Here is a 19231-nt window from a genome sequence, read left to right on the forward strand (position 1 = left end):
GGCGCAACTTATGAGGCCACCTTTCGAGCCTATACACAAGACAGACTTACAGTTCCTCTCGTGGAAGACAGCCCTACTGCTCGCCCTTACATCGGCGAGGAGGGTTAGCGAAATTCAAGCCTTTTAAGTGGAAGAGCCTTTTCTTCAATATCGCCAGGACAGGGTTATATTACGGACAAATCCTACATTTATACCCAAGGTCCCTACTTCTTTTCACCTCAACGAACCAATTATTTTGCCTACTGTCTTCAGCAATGCCTCATCTGAGGCAGAAAGAGCGTTGCATTCTTTGGACATAGCTAGATGTTTAAAGTTCTACATTGAACGAACAAAGACATTCCGCAAATCCAAACAGTTATTTATTGCATTTGAAGGGCAAAGGAAAGGGCTCCCTCTGTCAAGACTAAGTATTGCCAGATGGATATCATCGGCTATCATCAAATGTCATGAAAAAGCGGGATAGCCGCTTCTTTCCAGAGTGAAGGCTCATTCCACAAGGAAGATGGCGACATCAATGGCCTTGTTCGCAGGAGTGTCGCTGCCCGACATCTGCAGAGCGGCGACGTGGAAGAGTGCATTCATTTACCAAGCACTACTGTCTGGACACTGCGTGGAAAGAGGACACGGAAGTGGGACAAGCTGTTCTGAAACGTCTATTTCAATAAGGTATACTTTGGTTTTCTGTTAATATTCTATACAGTATATATATATATATATATATATATATATATATATATATATATATATATATGTATGTATATATGTATGTATATATGTATGTATGTATATATGTATGTATGTATATATGTATGTATGTATGTATATATGTATGTATGTATGTATATATATGTATGTATGTATGTATATATATGTATGTATATATATATGTATGTATATATATATGTATGTATATATATATGTATGTATATATATATGTATGTATATATATATGTATGTATATATATATGTATGTATATATATATGTATGTATGTATATATATATGTATGTATATATATGTATATATATGTTTGGCACCATTCCTGGGTTCCTCTCTTCGTTTGTCCAGAGCTGTGCAGGATTTTTGCAGTCTTGTGGATTTGGGACGTATATATATATATATATATATCCCAAATCCACAAGACTGCGAAAATCCTGCACAGCTCTGGACAAACAAAGAGAGGAACCCAGGAATGGTGCCAAACAAGTGTGATTTTATTTCAGCTCAATCTCGCTCAGCATGCCCGCCATTACGCGTTTCGACAGTATCCACTGTCTTGATCACATGATGTGATCGCAAAGTTACATGGGATTTTATCCATCTAAAGGTGGACTACATTATAACCACCACATTTAAAACATAGCATTCATTCAAAAGGGTACATGGAAACAACAGAAGGACTACAGGTATTTTGTATAGTCCAGTTCCATCTTGAATATAACCCATAGTGGGTAAATAAACTGAAGTATATACATGTGCAAATACGCAAATAAATAACATGTACAAAAAAACTTCATAAATATATACATATAAATATATAAATATATAATTCATTTAAAACCATTGTTGAATTTCATGATTTACAAGAGGACAGTGTTTCACAAACCCTTTTTGAAAAAAATGTTCAAAGAATATATCCCAAGTGGGAATTTCCAGTAAAGTGTCATGTGCTGTATGTAAACAAAGACCATGTATAAACACACATATTTGAAAGTATCAAATTCCCATCTTGTAACAAGGAGCAGCCATCATCGCAAAAATTGCAAATAAAGAATATATTGAAAGTGATTGAGTGCAAGTATCTCTGTTTTTTTAAAAAGGGAAGAGCCCCTCCCTATTTCATATTCATCAATCTGACAAATGTTAACACACAGCAGCAACCGAAAAATACAAAATAATTCTATTGACTACAGATTTTACCATTTATAAATTTAGAACAGTCTACTCTAGTAACTAAACAGTATGGTTGAGTCCAGCTCTGGTATAGGTACACCTTATTTTCTGAAAAGAACTACAAACAAGTATATAGGGCCTCACTGGCGTTAAGACCTCCAGGGGCACGACTGTTAAGTTCTAAGATGTACCTAGTTTCAAGTACCCTGAGCAGCCCATCCCTATTTCCCCCTCTCTTCAGGGGTGGCACACAATCTATAACAAAATAGACAAGATGTTTGGGATCACTCCCGTGTACCACCTGAAAATGGCGTGCCACAGGGTAGGCTTGTTCATTATTGGTGATTGCCCTCAAGTGCTGCAGTATTCTCCTGTGAACCGGCAGCCGGGTACTCCCTACATACCTAAGTTCACAGGGGCACTGCAGCACATAAACGGCAAACTCCGTTTTACAAGATAACTGTTTAGTTATCAGAACTGGATCTTCCTTGAAAGGAATGAGGTAGCGTGTTGTATTGCATCCGTTTTTACAGGCTTTACAGCTGGAACATTTCAGAAAACCTTTCCTCAAATTCATAAAGGTCTTAGATGTTGGGAGTTCCAAATGATTTTTCACTAGCCTGTCTGACATGGAGGTAGATTTCCTAAAGGAAAACTCTGGCCTTCTGCCCACTGAGCCCCCGATGACGGGATCCCCCGTCACTAGGTTCCAGTTGCGGCTGAAAATCTGCCTGATTTCCCTATGTTGCTGGTTGTAAGTAACCACGACTCTAGAGCTGTCTTTGGGTGCTGCATCTGACTCAGTGTCATTCTTAGATTTAGGCACTAGAATCTCTGCCCTAGTCAGATTATTGGCTTGCTCCATGGCCCTAGTGACCGTGTTAGCTGAATATCCACGTGCCAAAAAGCTCAAACGACTTTCATCCATAGCTCTAGTGCACTCCCTCTCATCACTGCAAATTCTTTTGATGCGAAGCATCTCCCCAAAGGGGATGCTTTGTATCAAGTGATGCGGGTGCTGACTTGCCGCGTGCAAAATAGTGTTGCCTGCAGTTGGCTTTCTATATAATCGTGTTGCTAGTTTACCTTCATGTACATAAACCTCTATATCAAGGAAGCATAGTTGAGTTTTACTCATAGAGGATGTAAATTCCAAGTTCAGATCATTACTATTTAACTTTTCTACAAATTCCTGGGCCTCCAGCATGGTACCCTGCCAAATGAGAAAGAGGTTGTCTATATACCTCAAATAGACCGGTACATTCCTCTCCATGGTGGCCTGATGCTGCACCATGAGGACCTGTTCCTCCCACCAGCCCATGTGCAAGCACGCTAGGCTGGGAGAAAAACAGGCCCCCATAGCTACCCCTCTAACCTGCTGATATACTTGACTATTGAACAAAAAATAATTTTGCTCCAGACAAATTTTAATCATCGCAGTGAGCATGGAATTATGAGCAGAAAAATTCATAGATCTCCTATTCAGGTAATAATTTACAGCCCTGATGCCGTCCAAATGACGTATAGACGTGTACAGGGATGTAACATCCAAACTTATGAGTATACAATTTTCATTCCAAACAAAATTGTCCAATTTTCTGACAAAATCTGAAGAGTCCTGTACATAGGAGTCCAAGCCCCTAACACTGTCCTGTATTCTATATATCTATATATATCCACCACCACTCCCGCCTCTTGACAAGAAACGGGACCGGCACATGCGTTTTGGAGGGGTCAGGAGCTTTATTTCGCCACCATCTTGACAGGTAGGGTTAAAACACCTGGCAGACGCGTTTCGGCGTGTGCCTTATTCATTGCCAGCTCCGTGTTCTAAAACCATGTTGTTGTAGTTTGGGACTTTAACTAGTGTTTCTGATGTTCCCATTGGTGCCGATGCACCCAATCACAGGCCAAAGATTTTCCTTTGCAAGCAGTGTTCGCTAAGCATGCTGGTGCATGAAGTCCCAGTAAATCAGTAAGAGTCCCACAAAGCCTGGTCACAGCTTCACCTCGCGAACTTCGATACAGTGATCCGTTCGTGCATATAGTAATGCCCCAGCTGATGCTGGCTCGTGAGTCTGCTCATCCACCGCCTCAGGGACCATGGTTGCAAAATCGTCTCCCGACTCCATCCAACTCGGCAGCAAGCTGCCGCTCTCTCCTCGAACCAAGAACAGCGTCTTGGGCGAGGGGGCGCCGCTTGTTGCGCTTCCAACACATACACCACCAGGATGCCGACTTGAAGCGGAGCACCAAATCGAGAGGCGTGCCGGTTCTGCAGCGTCGACTGCTGCACACATATCCACCACCACTCCCGCCTCTTGACAAGAAACGGGACCGGCACATGCGTTTTGGAGGGGTCAGGAGATTTATTTCGCCAGCATCTTGACAGGTAGGGTTAAAACACCTGGCAGACGCGATTCGGCGTGTGCCTTATTCATTGCCAGCTCCGTGTTCTAAAACCATATATATATATATATACACGCACTATTCCTGTCTGACCTGTGTATTCTAAGATCATTTTCTAACAATGTTTCAGCTGCAGAACTTCCTTCTGGATTCTATCCTGGAAACGCTGCAGGTTTTGTGAGCACTACTTACTACTCTGATACAAGCATGTGAATCTATGAAAATTGTAATACTGGAGAAGGAATTAGTTACTTACCCGTACACTATAGTTCTCCGGTATTATCTTTCATAGATTCACATGCGCCCGCCCACCTCCCCGTTTCTCAGGCAGAACCTGTTTTCTCTATTTATCCATGTCTCTCACTCGGGGACGGAAATCTGAGGCAGGAAGCTTCTGCTGGGGAGTGTGAGGGCAGGGCAGCAATGCTGATTGGCTGATTTTTGGACCAAACAATGAGGAGGTCTGATTACCAAATACTACAGTCCCTATGGGCTTTTCTGTGCAGTTTTCTTCTCTATGATACTGCTTTGGTCATTCGGTTACCGTGAGAATCCCACCATGACGACGGGGAAGATAAAAGCATGTGAATCTATGAAAGATAATACTGGAGAACTATAGTGTTCAGGTAAGTAACTAGTTCCTTTTTAAAAAAAACTTTTTCTGAGAATATTTTTTTTAAAGCTTAGCCACAAATTTTTGAGGGAGGAACTGGAAGACTTATGAGTTATCAGCAAGCATGTTAATTGGTTTAAATATTAGCTAGAGGTGATATTTCTTGCAAATAATACCCTTCTGAACAAGAAGCAATATTTACGAAGCTGGAAAGAGCAGTTTGGTCTCCGACGGATTATTGCACCATGCTTTCCATTTACTTTTTAATGTTCTTTTCTGATTTAAAAGAGCGGGGTGTACCATTTACATGCTACATGTTCAAGTGTTTTTTGTACTCACTGGGCATGTCATCCAGGATACTACCTGGAATTATAAGGTATTGACCCTGCTGGAAGGATCTATATTATTATATTTGATGGAGGATAACTCTTATGAAACAGCAAGTTTGTGGACCATTTTAGAAATGTCACCAGACTAAAGTCTACTTTAACACTGTGTGTTGCAGAATTTGGAATGCAATAGGTCTTGCATTTACGAGAGTGTAAGCTATTGGCATTGTAAATGACAATTGCTTTTAATTATCTGTTTTGATAATTAACACATAAATAAAAGGCATTGTCACTGACAAAGCCAATAGCTCAAACTTTTGTACACGCAAGACCTATTTAATTTCACAGAAGCAACAGCCATTATCCCAGCTCCATGAAAAGTGAAAGTGCGCATGGGGCGCTGAAGATAGAAAGACAGTGAAGCACATTTAAAGTGGTTAGAATAACGCACATTAAACAACAAAAAGCAGAGCAGTAAGACAGTATGACTCTAATCCATCTATGCCTGTCTGTCCATCCGTCCGCTTGTCTGTGCTGTATTCTACACACAGCTTTTCTCTGTAGGGCGTGCCTGGGCGCTCGGTAATGGAAGACTCATACAAGTGGACATGTAGGGCACCTTCTGTGCAAGGTGCACACTGCGAAGGAGGCCCCGATAACCCCTATAGAAAGCAGGAAAGTGGCTTTCATTGCGCAGTGGTGCCAGTGCCTAGAGGCCTCCTGGGTACACTGAGCTATGATAATTGCTGTGGGCTCTTTCCATCCCTGAACTAGGGCCCATGACACACGGACTATGCTATTGACCGCAGACCCCACTCTTATTCAGCATAGAAAATGTGAACAATATCTGAAAACTTGGGGGAATATGTCCGGCTTGCATGTTGAGTCCTGATTAAAACATTTTTTAAAAAAAGACTAAGCAGTGAAACAAGCAAAATGAATAGGAAAAAACGTTAGCTCTCTGTGTATCAAGTATAAATGAAAAACTGATTTAATTTGGGATAATCCACAGTACTTTAAGATGTAAAATATTTCCTTGTGTTCTGTAAAGCAAACAATCTGTGGTAAGGCTGAGTGATATACCCAACTGCCTATAGAAAGCTGTGCGGGGAAATGTGCGAAGCCAGAGCTCTCTGTTCATCCATTGGAAAGAGATGGCAACACAGGCCCGTTCTAAAAACAGCCTCCCCTGCCGAAGGCAGCACGCTGCGCGTAACAGACCTATTTCTCACATTATAATGGTCTCTCAAACCATGTGGGCATCTTTCTAGTTAAAAGAATAATTTTGCAGCGTGAATCTTTCTGGATTCGCTATGCTGTGCATTATTCCGCGGTCTAGTGGTTGGGTCCGGAATCGTAGTCTTTCCTTTGTTTTTGTTTTTTCTTTTGTTTTTTCGTAGCCCAGGTGGACGTCAACGTCCCACCTTTTGGTGTCCGTCCTGTGACGTCGGCATGCTTCCTGCGGAAGCTCCCACCCTTGGGCGTCATCTTCAGATTCTTTTTCCACCGTTGGTTCTGGATCGTTCCCGAGAGGGCTCCAGAGATTTGGAGAAAAGAAGCAAGACTCGAGTTTTGGGAGAAAAAACATTGTAAAGGACGAAGGAAGACTACACCATCGAAAGGACAACGAAGAAGGGAAAAATTTCGAGATTCTTCGACGTCCAGAGGAGAATGCGCAATCAGGGGACCCCCTGAACGCAAGACATGGACAACACCCCATTCAAATTCTGCTGCAACTGCCATCATAAGTACGCGCAGAAGGACCAACACCCAGTCTGTAACCTCTGCCTGCCGGTCGACCACGAAAGCAGAGATTGCAACGCCTGCTCCGCATTCACCCCGAAGACCCTTCGAGTGAGAGAGAGGCAAAGGATCGCAAACTACACCATGCAGGGCAAGAGCCAACCTCCATCCCTTCGAGACCTGGGACTCTCGACTGACGAGGAGGATTAAGTCGCCGAAGAAGACATCTGCTACACGGTCGCCTGCTCCGCATTCACCCCGAAGACCCTTCGAGTGAGAGAGAGGCAAAGGATCGCAAACTACACCATGCAGGGCAAGAGCCAACCTCCATCCCTTCGAGACCTGGGACTCTCGACTGACGAGGAGGATTAAGTCGCCGAAGAAGACATCTGCTACACGGTCGCAGAGACCGATAAGAAGACTACTGATAAGGTAGGAGAATCGACGCCCCAAAAAGGCCCGAAAGATTCTTGACAGTCCACACAAGACTCTCGAAAAAACGAGGCCAAGACCCCGAAAGCACCGACACCGAGAACTTCGGCGTCCGCAGCGACATCCAGGCCCAGTGGATCCTCTCGGAAGGACTCCCTGACGCCGAAGGACGGGGACCAACCAAAGTCGTCGAAAAGCCTCCAAGAAAAGGAGCGCTCGACTACGAAAACATCTTCGAAGTCGACGACGAAAGACACGAGACCAGCCTCGACGCCGAAACCCATCTCGGCGCCAGCTAGCCCCCCAAAGAGAACGGCACAACCACTCGACGCCGAGCAGGCGGCAGAGATGGAAAGAAAGAAGAGGAGACTCGAAGCAGAGATGGAGAACATCCTGCAGCGAAAGAAAGATTTCGAAGAAAAAATGAAATCTTACACAATTCCCTCGAGGCCAAAGTCACCAGAAGTACATGTGTTCGAAGAGGAAGAGTTCGAAATAGAGCAAGCGTCGGAGAGCTTGGAAGATCTGGCATATCAGGAGGAAGATAATGCCTATTACGAGGAGGAGAGTACGAACAGACGGTGTACCAAGAATCAACATACTCTGATACACAGGAGGTAGAGTGGCAGGACGTCGACGCCGAAAGTCCAGAAGAGGGAGCGGACACATATCCAGCGAGGCCCTCGCCACCGGACGACATTGGGCTCTATAATGAATGCATCAGGAGCGCTGCAACAGCGTTCAGGGTCAAGCTCGAAGAGGAGGTGCCGAAAGGGGATTTCCTAGTAGAGACACTACTTCCAATGCACACTAGGAGCCAGTACCTGCCAATGCTTGAAAGCATCAAAGGGCAAGGAAGAGAGGCATTCAAGGAGCCTGCTACTTGTAAACTCGTCATGCCAAGGCCGGAGAAAAAAATACAAGCACTCCTCAAAGGACCCAGCCTACATACAGGGGACGGTCGCTGCTGACTCTATCATCACGGCAACAGCAAGAAGGGCCAATGTGCCAACTACTTCGGGTCCACCCCCTGATAAAGAGAGCAGAAGGATGGGCCTAACAGGAAGGAAGATCGAAAGGAATGCCGCTATGCACTGGCGCATGGCTAATTCCAATGCACTACTCAGACACCATTACCAGATCATGGAGGAACTGGGGCAGTTTGGTAAACACCTACCTCAGGAGCACCAACAAAGGGCTTCGCACCTGATAGAGGAAGGCAAGAACTTGGCAAACTCTTGCCTAAAAACAGCACTGGACGGGGCAGACATGGCCAGCAGGCTTATGATGCTGGGCATCACAGAGAGAAGACAACCCTGGCTCAGAATATCAGGCTTTAAACCGGAGGTGCAACACAACATCCTGAACACTCCGTTCAACGGTGAGACACTGTTCGGTGCAATAGTAGACGACAAGCTCTCACAGCTCAAAAAGGATATTGACACTGCAAGATCCATGGGGGCCTTGCAATTCAGGGGAGCGAAGAGAGGGACCTCGTCAAGGAGACCACACTGGAGAGGTGGGAACCAGCCGGGAACGTCACATCAGTCCTTCCAACATTCCCACCAAAGCGACACCCATACACAACATGGCCATCAAAAACAGCAATGGCAATACCTGCTTCCTTCTGAAGAAGCTCTAGTTCCTTTTTTGCTAGTGCTCTTTTCTTTGGTCTTCTGCTTGGTGGTTTTTTTTCTAACTCTATGCAGTACCCGTACTGTATTGTGTTGATGATCCATTTGTCCGTTGTAATGTTTCTCCACTCCTGGAGGAAGAGTTTTAATCTTCCTCCCACTGGTGTTACGTGCTCGTGGTGTTTCGGTGCGTGAGACTCCTGTTTTTTGCTTTTGTGCTCCACCCTTGGAGTTTTTTGTAGGGTGTGCTGTCAATGAGGCAGTCACTTGGAGGTGGTTTGCTGTCCACCCCTCCTGGTGTTTCCACGTCCGCCCGCTCTCCAGCGAAAGGTTGGTACCTATGGATAAGCTGGTCAAAGACATTTGCCTACGCTTTTCCGCCGATTCCCATGATACACAAGGTACTCAGCAAGTGCAGGACAAGCAACATGACCCTCATACTGGTCGCACCCCAGTGGGCCAGACAAACATGGTACTCTCAGATTATGGAGATGAGACAGGGTGCACCTCACAAATTTGGGAGGAGGAAAGACCTACTCTCCATGCAAAACTTAGAGGTGTTGCATCCAGAGCAAGAAAGTCTCAGCCTAGCAGCCTGGCTACTGAGGACATAGAGTTCGCACACCTAAGGTTACCTGAGAGCACTCTGAGGGTACTTCGAGAGGCAAGAAGACCAAGCACACGTAAGTGCTACGTGGCCAAATGGAAGAGGTTCACATTATGGTGCAAAAAGGAGGGTCTGCACAAGATGACAAGAGACTCTACAGTCCTTCAGTACCTCACACACCTGCTCGAGACTAACCTGAGCTCATCATCGCTAAGGGTACACCTAGCAGCCATTGTCGCCTACACTAGAGGGGAAACAGGTAAAAGCTTCTTTACTTCTATAATTGTAAAACGATTCTTGGAAGGTGCAAAAAGAATAGCACCACCTAAAAGGTTACCAGCACCGGCATGGAACCTCAATATAGTACTGACAGAACTCATGAAAGCACCTTTTGAACAGATGAATAAAGCCTCACTACAGATGCTGACGTTAAAAACTGCATTCCTAGTGGCAATCACCTTGCTACGCAGGGTAAGCAAGCTGCAGGCGTTAACACTACAGGAACCCTACATACAAATTCACAACAACAGGGTGGTGATGAGAACGGACCCACACTTTATGCCAAAGGTGGTGTCCAAGTTCCACATCAACCAGACTATTCAAATGCCAAGTTTCTTTCAGAAACCAACAACAAAAGCAGAAAGGGCACTGCACACTCTAGATGCGAGACGTGCAGTCATGCATTACATGGAGAGAACTAAAGATCACAGAAAAACAAAACAGTTTTTTGTCTCCTTTGCTGAAAGTTTCATGGGAAAAGCTGTTACTAAAGGAACAATTGCACGATGGATCGCGCAAACTATACAATTCTGCCACAAACAAGCTAGACAAGAACTAGTAGAGGGGCCAAGGGCCCATTCAACAAGAAAGAAGGGAGCTACAATAGCCTTCTTGGCAAACACTCCCATTCAGGACATATGCCTGGCGGTAACATGGGCTTCTGTGCACACGTTCACAAAACACTACTGTGTGGACATACAAATGAACAAGGAAGCACAAGTGGGACAGAAAGTGCTTCAGCACATATTCAAGAACACAAGCTCATCTTCCACCCAGCCGCCACAATAACAACAAACCGCTACGAAGTCTATGCACAGCATAGTGAATCCAGAAAGATTCACGCTGCAAAACGAATAGTTTCTTACCTGTCGGTGTAGTTTTGCAGCTTGAAGATCTTTCTGGATTCACTAGCGAACCCACCCACCTCCACCAGAAAGATGAGGCTGGAGTAAAGAGGTGGTAAACAAAAAAAACAAAAAAAATGTATAATTAAAAGACTTCATGGAACTTCAAGGAAAACAGCGCTAAAAGAGAAAAGATAAAAACATTGCCATACAATTCGGAAACAGAACACAAATGGGAAAGAAAAAAAGAATCCGAAGATGGCGCCCAAGGGTGGGAGCTTCCGCAGGAAGCATGCCGACGTCACAGGACGGACACCAAAAGGTGGGACGTCGACGCCTACCTGGGCTACGGGAAAAAAAAGAAGACTACGATTCCGGACCCAACCACTAGAACGCGGAATAATGCACAGCATAGTGAATCCAGAAAGATCTTCAAGCTGCAAAACTACACCGACAGGTAAGAAACTATTCGTTCTCCTTGAATCTGGAGACGGGTCTTTGAGAGATGTGTGTGACTGTGCAGCCGGCTCCAGCCCCGCCAAGATGGAAAAACAAGACTTCTGGTAGTCCTAGCGCTGACGCTACAAGTGAACTTTGTTTGAAAGGTCTGTCAGTTGTAGGGGAAGGGAGTGGAAAAAAGCAGACGCATTTAACTGTTTAGGGAACTACTTAAAGCTCTTGGCGATCGGACCATAAGACTTTGCACACAAGCAGAAATTTTTGTGCGAAGCATTTACCGCAGGCACAAATAACTTTTCACTTCTTTTATGAGCACGGTTCATATTTTTAAATGAAGTAAACGGCGAAAACAATTCAAAATGAAAATAAAAACTGATCGTTCAAGCATCATTAAACAAAGTATCCACTGGGGCACTTCACACTCAGACCTGCATGCGGCAGGTCATGCCTAACTTTTTCCATTGCTACTTTGACAGTTGCGCACACACACACACACACACACACACACACACACACACACACGTCCTATGTTTATATGTTTGGGGCTGCTTCATCGCGGCCTTTCCTGTAAAATTATGAGCTTTTATATAGGGCACTGCCAGCAGGGAGCTGATGGCTGGCCTCAGTGGACTAACCTAGCGAGCGTGGAATTTCTCTCAATTTCCCTGCACTGGTGGGAGAAAGACGTGACCCTTGTGTGCCAAGCACATGTGACTCTCCTGCCCAGCCCTGGTGGCATTGCAAAGGTAACTCAGAAGTTTTGAGGACGCCTACCCCACGAGCAGCTCTCACACGCGAGACCCCTGCTCCAGCAGCGATGCGCTCACAGGGGAGGGACCAGCTCCGCACAAGCACCTCTACTCTGAGCTCTGTAACCAAACAAGCATTTGCAATGCAATGGGACTCGCATTTACGCTAGACTTATTGCATTGAAAGCGGGAGGGCGAGTGAGAAGGCACGAACGGGAGTGCAGTAGGGAGGCGGGGGGGTCCCAGAAGTTAGACTGCGAGAGGGGGCGGGGGCACAAGAAGAAAATAGTTTTTGAAATAAAGGGGCCAGTAGCCATGGTAGGATTCTAATGACGACATGGCCATCATGAGGAGGGATTAACAGGCCTAAAACCAATCGGAAGGCAGCGTTTAGGACCTAAACCAATGAAAAAGATGAGCAGAGAGTGGGCATAGCTTCCATGAAGCTTCCACACTATACTGAATACTGCATGCCTCACAAAGAGAGGAGCACATGCGCTGTAACGCTAGGCTCGACCTAAAAATTACTGGACCTGAAATTTTCAAGTTTGCTTTTTAAAATCAAGCACATGTTTTTGTGCAAAAATTAGTTCTAAATAGTGACCCAGTTTGTGAGTTGTAGCAAGCACTTGCTGGGATAAATTAAGCATCCCCATTATGAGTTGATTCTCCTGCATGCCAGTGTTCTCAGTATATTCAGTCAATACATTGAAATGACTTTGAACATAGTAGAATTGCTTGGTAAGAGCAGCTTTTCCAACCAGATGAAGTAGTCCATTGTAATCCGGGGTTAGGGCAGTAACTAAACTAAATCATCCTGTGATTCCACCCTCCTCCAGGTATGAGGTGTGTGTGGTTTTTTTTTTTTCTATCGTCAGTAGGTAATTATATTTAGGACCTTGTTTCAATAGGAAAAGCACGTTTTGTTTTGCTAATAACGTTTGCGCAGTTTGATGGATGTTTATGAAATTTTCAACTCTAGTTTGCTACTCACTTCAGCAGCTGTTGTGTGCAAAGTGTCAGGGCGAATCGTCAGGCTGGAGCCGAGAAAATGGCATTTTGGGAGGGGGGGGGGGGGGGGGGGGGGGGCTTACAGACTAAACCGCTAAACAAAATTCACCAAATTTGGCAAGAACCAAGATCTTGTGCTAGAAAGATGTTTTTGTTTGGTGTAAATCCGTTGAGTAGTTTTAGAGTTATTAAAGAAAATGTTTTTATGATTTCCTTTGGGATGAAAAATTAACTAATCTCATGGTGTGATCTGATTGCCTGCCCCCGCTTAAACCAGGATTTGTTGGTAGTCATCTTGGGACTCTGCCGGAGTCCCTAGAAAAACGTTAAAAAAATGAAACACAAGTGGGCTGGTAAGGAATAGTATGATCCCCTAGTCCTGGTGGGGTCCCTCATGCTTAATTTTGTAAAAAGCAGCATGGTTCTTCATCTTCACTTTTTTTATATTACCATCTGGCGGTCGCCAGTAGGTAGTTCTAGTTAGGACCTATTTATTATCCATAGGAAAATCGTAACATTCTAGTCCCAATAACTTTGGCGCCGGTTGATAAATCTTCCTGAAATTTTTTAAACTTATGGCCCGCCCCTGTCAGCTCCTATCTTGAAAGTTTCAGGGGGATTCTGCAAGCGGGGGACGAGAAAAAAGGGGGGTCCCAAAACAAGTTTTCTCCATGTTAATTCCCATAGGAAACTTTGAATACAGTTACAGCCAAAACTGCTGAACAGAATTACACCAAATTTGGCATAAAGGTAGCCCTTGGTTCAGAAAGAGACCTTTTTTTAAATGGTGTAAATCCGTAGTTGCCGAGGGGAAAAAAAAGAAAAATATCGATATATAGAGGCGCGGTGGATCCGCGCACCCTTCCGATCACGAGCTGCGTTCTAATTGGCTGTCAACACGCCAAACCAGGCCGTGTTGGCAGCTATCTTGTGCCTCAGTAGAACCGAGGAACAAGAAAAGAGAAAAATAAAGGCGCAAAACAAGAAAAGGGGGCAGGGTAGAAACACCCTGACCCCCTAGGCCTGCTCAGTTGTCACACAAGTACCCCAGGGCCCAAAGTTTTTTAAAAAAAATTTTAAACGCGAGATGCGCGCTGTGTGCACGGATCCTGCTGCAAAAATAAAAAAATGAAGCGCGGACTCCCGCGCTTCGTTTAATTTAACCCCCCGGGTGGGCCAGGTCCCGGGGGCATTTAAAAAAATGTGGGGGGGGGGCAATCCCTGCCACACCCCGGGGCGTTTCAAAAATATTTGCGGGGGCACACGGCTCCCCCGCAGCCCTGGGGACCGCCATCCCCCGGGGCTTCTTTTTTAATCTGTGGGACACTAATGTAATTTGGGTTTCCGTTACAGACCCGCGAGCCTAGGGGACCACCACCCCGGGGCTGTGTATAAGTTCTGAGGGTGCCGCTTGGCCCCCCTCATAGTCAGTGATGGCCCCGGGGACCGCCACATCCCAGGGCAGTCTCCTGCAGTGTCCTGGGGTGCCCACCCCCGGGACACTGTTGTTTGTAATGGCAGGGTGGGACAGAGCTGCGTTGCAGTGTGTTGTAAAAAGGGGCGTGGCCTCTGAACGCCTCTGCAACGCAACTCCCTGGCGCATACTAGAGGTACCTAGTGGGCTAGTTGGTACCCTCAGGATTGAAGAAGAAGTAGAGGAATTAATTCCCCAACTTAAAACGCGCCACAGGGCGTGTTTGCACACGTCACCTCAGGCCCCCTTCACCAGTGTGCAAACGCCCTGTGGCGTGTTTTAAGAGGCAGTTGTAATCTCCCTGCCCTATTATGTACTAGGGTCTTACAGAGGCGGTCATGGTAATCACAGGGGTACCCCAACGCATAGTGTTCCCTAGTATATGTAGGTATTTTCACTGTATTCTAAGTGTCTTTCAACATAGTACTGGCTCTAGGCCTGGTTAGTCAGATTCAGTTACCACCAGTACCCGTCTAAAAAAAGTTTGGGCACAGGAGGACTTTCTGCTCCTATGTTTCTTTCTGTACATCTCTTCTTCTTCCTGCACTTTTCTTCGTCTTTGTGGACTTCTGTTGCCTTTTTCTGCATTTCTTTTGTTTCTTGCTGTGCGTTTTGTTTCATCACATGTCCTACCTCTGTAGGCATAGTTAGAAACTAGCATTTAAAAAACCTTTGAAATTCACTGTAAAAAAACATAGGTTTCAGGTGCGTTATCGTTAGTTGGACATTTCACTTGTACAAAACTATAGAAATTCCCCCATTCTAGTTAGTTCAGCTAACTTGAACTTGCGCGCCCGCAAGGCACTGCTGATGACTTCACAAATTACATCACTCATGACCTTGTCAGTGAAATGTCCAACTAACTATAACGCCCCTGAAACCTATGTTTTTTTTTCAGTGAATATATATATATATATATATATATATACAATCCTCTACTCGAAAGTGCAGGGAGACGACGCCATGTTCTGCTTTTTAAGAGATTTATTTACACAAGTCGGCTGCTGGGACGCGACTTGTGTAAATAAATCTCTTAAAAAGCAGAACATGGCGTCGTCTCCCTGTACTTTCGAGTAGAGGATTGTGGAATAAATTAAGGACGTGGCTTGGAGTCCGCTAATCTCCAACGTATCTTTTGGCGGACTCCAAACCTCTATCACGGCGGGCAGCACAGCAGGAACGCCACTCCCATATCTTCAAACACACTCCAGTACTCGAGAAATAAAACTCACTGGTGCCGTGGCCTCGGTAAATCGGTATTTATTTACAGCAACGGGTGCTGTAAATAAACACCGCTTATACCGAGGCCACGGCACCAGTGAGTTTTATTTCTCGAGTACTGAAGTGTGTTTGAAAATATATATATATATATATATATATATATATATATATTCCAAACAAACCTTCCGTTACAGGAAGAGACTCAGACAACCAGAGTTTCTAGCAGGAAAAATGTATTGTGCAAGTGGAAAAACGACGCGTTTCACCATTACAGCGTGATCAAGCCTCGAATGGCGAAACGTGTCGTTTTTCCACTTGCACAATAAATATATATATGTATATGGGGTCGAAATCACCCAGGGAGGGGGACTGTGCCCTCCACCCACCCCCAACCACCATAAAGCCAGTGGTGGGCCCTGGCGGATGGGGTCCTGGTGTTAAAAACGGCCCTGGGAGTGGGCTCACTGAAAACCAAAGGTTACAAGGACGTTATAGTTTGGTTCAGATTTTACAAACACAAAACCATGGAAATTCAGCAGTTAGTAAGTTATCTCAAGTAACTATAACTTGTACCCTAAATGAGGATGTGGCCTACCAGCTAGATCGACTTACTTTAAGCTGGTACCAGGTTTGCATCTGGCGGTAGACTCAAACATCCTGCCATATTGGGCATATCACTTAATCTACCCATGTCTTTAAAAAAAATGGTGTTCGTCTGTAATGTAAGTGGTGCTCATGTAAGCTTTTTCATCCCTTCGGGTCGAGTTCCCGCTATTTAGAACTGAAAAAAAATACAATAAAAATAAGAACTCACGCCCCTCACCAAGCACTGCTAATTAACCCACTTATTACATCACTCATGGCCTCTATTATATCATTGATAATATCACTAACATTTTCTGTAAAACTGATGAGAAAACTGTGCATGCTGAGGGCCTGAGTTATAGTTGCCTATATTTACTTGATCACTCTAACTAAAGCTGCTGAATTTCTATTTTTTTTGTGTAAAATCTGAACCAAACTATAACGCCCTGTATCCTTTTAGTTTTCTTAACACACACACACACACACACACACACACACACACACACACACACCCCTCCCCCCCCCCCCCCCCTATAAGAGGCAGGCTTGTGGTGTGTTCATTTTGCATGGTCTTCATGGGGATTTGAATTATAGAATTTGAAGGCCCTGATCTTAATGGAGTGGGGTGATGTAAATGTTCTTAGTGCAGGTTTTGTATAACTGCAGGGTCGTGTTGGTAATTACCTGAAAATACATTTAAGAATGACTTGCAAGTGCATTCGTTATAGCCATGCTTGTAGCTTGAGTTGTAGCATGGCTGGCTGATGACTCTGGACTGGGAGTCATTTGGGTGCAGACTAAATTGTCTACTGCAGCTGGCAAAAGATGGCTAAAATAATAAAGGTAACACAAATTGAAAATGAGTCCAGTCCCCCTTGTTTGTACAAAGAAAGAAAATTAAGGGAACAGAAACAGCAACTCAAAAAATGCGTGGCTTTAGTAGGAAGATACTTCGCAAAGGCTCTCTAGGCTAGCTCTAGATTACCAGTCCAGAATTTGGCTTTCTGTCCGATCCAAGTCCTCATGTCTCCATAGAGCTCTGTTGTGATGGGACTTTTTTCGTGTGCATATATTATATATTGATTTCTTATTCTTTATCTCGCACTACATTCAAGTAAACCTGTGCTTTACTGTTGACCAACCCACCTTCTCACATTGCATTCTGTCGAACTAGAAACTTTAGCCCTTTCGTTGTGACCCCAGGAAGTGTTACCATTTGACCCTCTTCTATCGTTAGGATTAAGGAGTAACCTGTTGCAATCTGCTGCTGAGGCATCTTAGTCTTCAGGTTGCATCTGATAGTCTGTCGATCAGCATTGTTTTGGCAAAGCTCATAGTGCTTACATACCCCGACTAAGCTCGTAGTACTTGCATACCCCGACTAATAAGCTATTAGTTTAATCTGCCACCAAGAAGCCGGAATGAAAGCATTGCTTGAGCACACCTGACTTATTCCTGTTGCCAAAAAGTAGCCAGTAGCATGAGACTAACCACTAATCTTGGTTCTGGAAGAGTGTGCTGACTGGTGTAAAGCTCTTCAATACCTTGTGTGGCGAGTGGGCGCTATCTATATGCATCTACAATACAATAGTGGGTACTTTTGATAAGACTCAAAAACCTGATTTATAGTATTTAGTATGGAAAGATTTCTTAAGTCCTTCTGCTATCAAATTACCTTTTTGTGGAAGGTTGTATCTAATGTTTGTGCATTTTCTTTTCCCATAACTCCAATTGGCTCTGATTAACTGCTCTTTTACACCGCTGTGTCTTAGAACTTCAGAGTTTAATTTATCCAAACTAGGAATTGTCTTTTTCTTTAGTATCTATTGCTAAAACCTCTGTTTCCCTTCTTGCCCACAGCTGCGACTGTAGCACTCTTGGGTGGAGTTTCTCTTCCTGAGATTCTTACAGCAGCCACCTGAATTTCTGTTTGCACCTTTTGTGCACATCAGTGCCCTGACAGTGGAATGTCAAGTGTAAGGTTAGGGGGTGAGAGTTGGTCTTTCCTTTGTGCACTTTTTGATGTCTGTCAGGACATAAGCGAAATGTTTATCCCTAAAGATATCATAAAGTTAAAAGTGCTATTTTAAATTTGTCATCCTTTTTTTCTTTTTTTAAACAGGTTTTGATGATTGGTGCCATCCTTATTCCCGTGGTGTACTATTTGAAGAGACACAAGTGGTCCGTAATGAAGAGCAGGAAGATTGAATATAGGCCGCCTAAGTAAAACGTCCAAAGCACACCACCTCAGCACTCAAATGATCCATTATTTGGCGCCCTATGCAGTTGGTTACACCTCCGTGGTGCAGATGACTATAAAGCCTTTCACCTCCATCTAAATCCCCGAGCAGGAGCCTGCAGAGTCACAAGGAACTTATCTGTTAATATTATTATTGTATTGTTCATGGCTCTGCTGTTTTTCTTCTTTTACTAGTCATCCTCACCGATGTTGTCTACAAAACCCAAGCATCACCTGGCTTTGAACAGAAGGGACTTGGGAGGAGGAGAGAACGTGGGGTCAAAGACAAATTGATTGTGTTCTTCTTTTGAATCTCATAAGAGGGAGGCAAATAAATTCAAACGGTGTCTTTTAAATCCAAAATGGCAGATATTTCAGCTTTGCCTTTTATTTCACAAGCAAGTAGAATGAACTATCACTGTATGAAGAGGGCACTTTTTTAAATTTATTTGAAGGATGCATGTTATCTGCATATGTAGTCTGAAATGTCTGACAAGCACGCGGAGTAATTTCAGAAATATACCTCTATCTTTTTGGCTCCTCTGCTCCTAAAAGGAATTTCATAATAAATTATGGCCCATTTGCTCCCTAATGCAAAACTGAAGAAAAGCCTGATTTTAAGAAAGAATGTTTTTCTCCGTCTCCGTCTCACTAAGGAGTGCTGTTCACAATCGATACAATGTGTCCGCCTAATAATTTTGTATAACTTT

General features: G+C 44.3%; 1 protein-coding gene across 1 annotated transcript in view; it reads left to right on the forward strand.

Moving 5' to 3' along the window:
- The window catches only part of LOC147724823 (cytochrome c1, heme protein, mitochondrial-like), a 158128-nt gene extending 139239 nt beyond the window's left edge, over positions 1–18889 (forward strand). The window contains exon 7 of the mRNA XM_086966323.1: positions 18405–18889. Coding sequence (XP_086822449.1) covers positions 18405–18509 — 105 coding nt within the window. The 3' untranslated portion in view covers positions 18510–18889. The remainder of the gene's footprint in view (positions 1–18404) is intronic.
- Positions 18890–19231: the final 342 nt, after the last annotated feature.

Source organism: Lissotriton vulgaris, chromosome 4_1, assembly GCF_964263255.1.
Source record: "Lissotriton vulgaris chromosome 4_1, aLisVul1.2, whole genome shotgun sequence".
In the NCBI taxonomy this organism is placed as follows: domain Eukaryota; kingdom Metazoa; phylum Chordata; class Amphibia; order Caudata; family Salamandridae; genus Lissotriton; species Lissotriton vulgaris.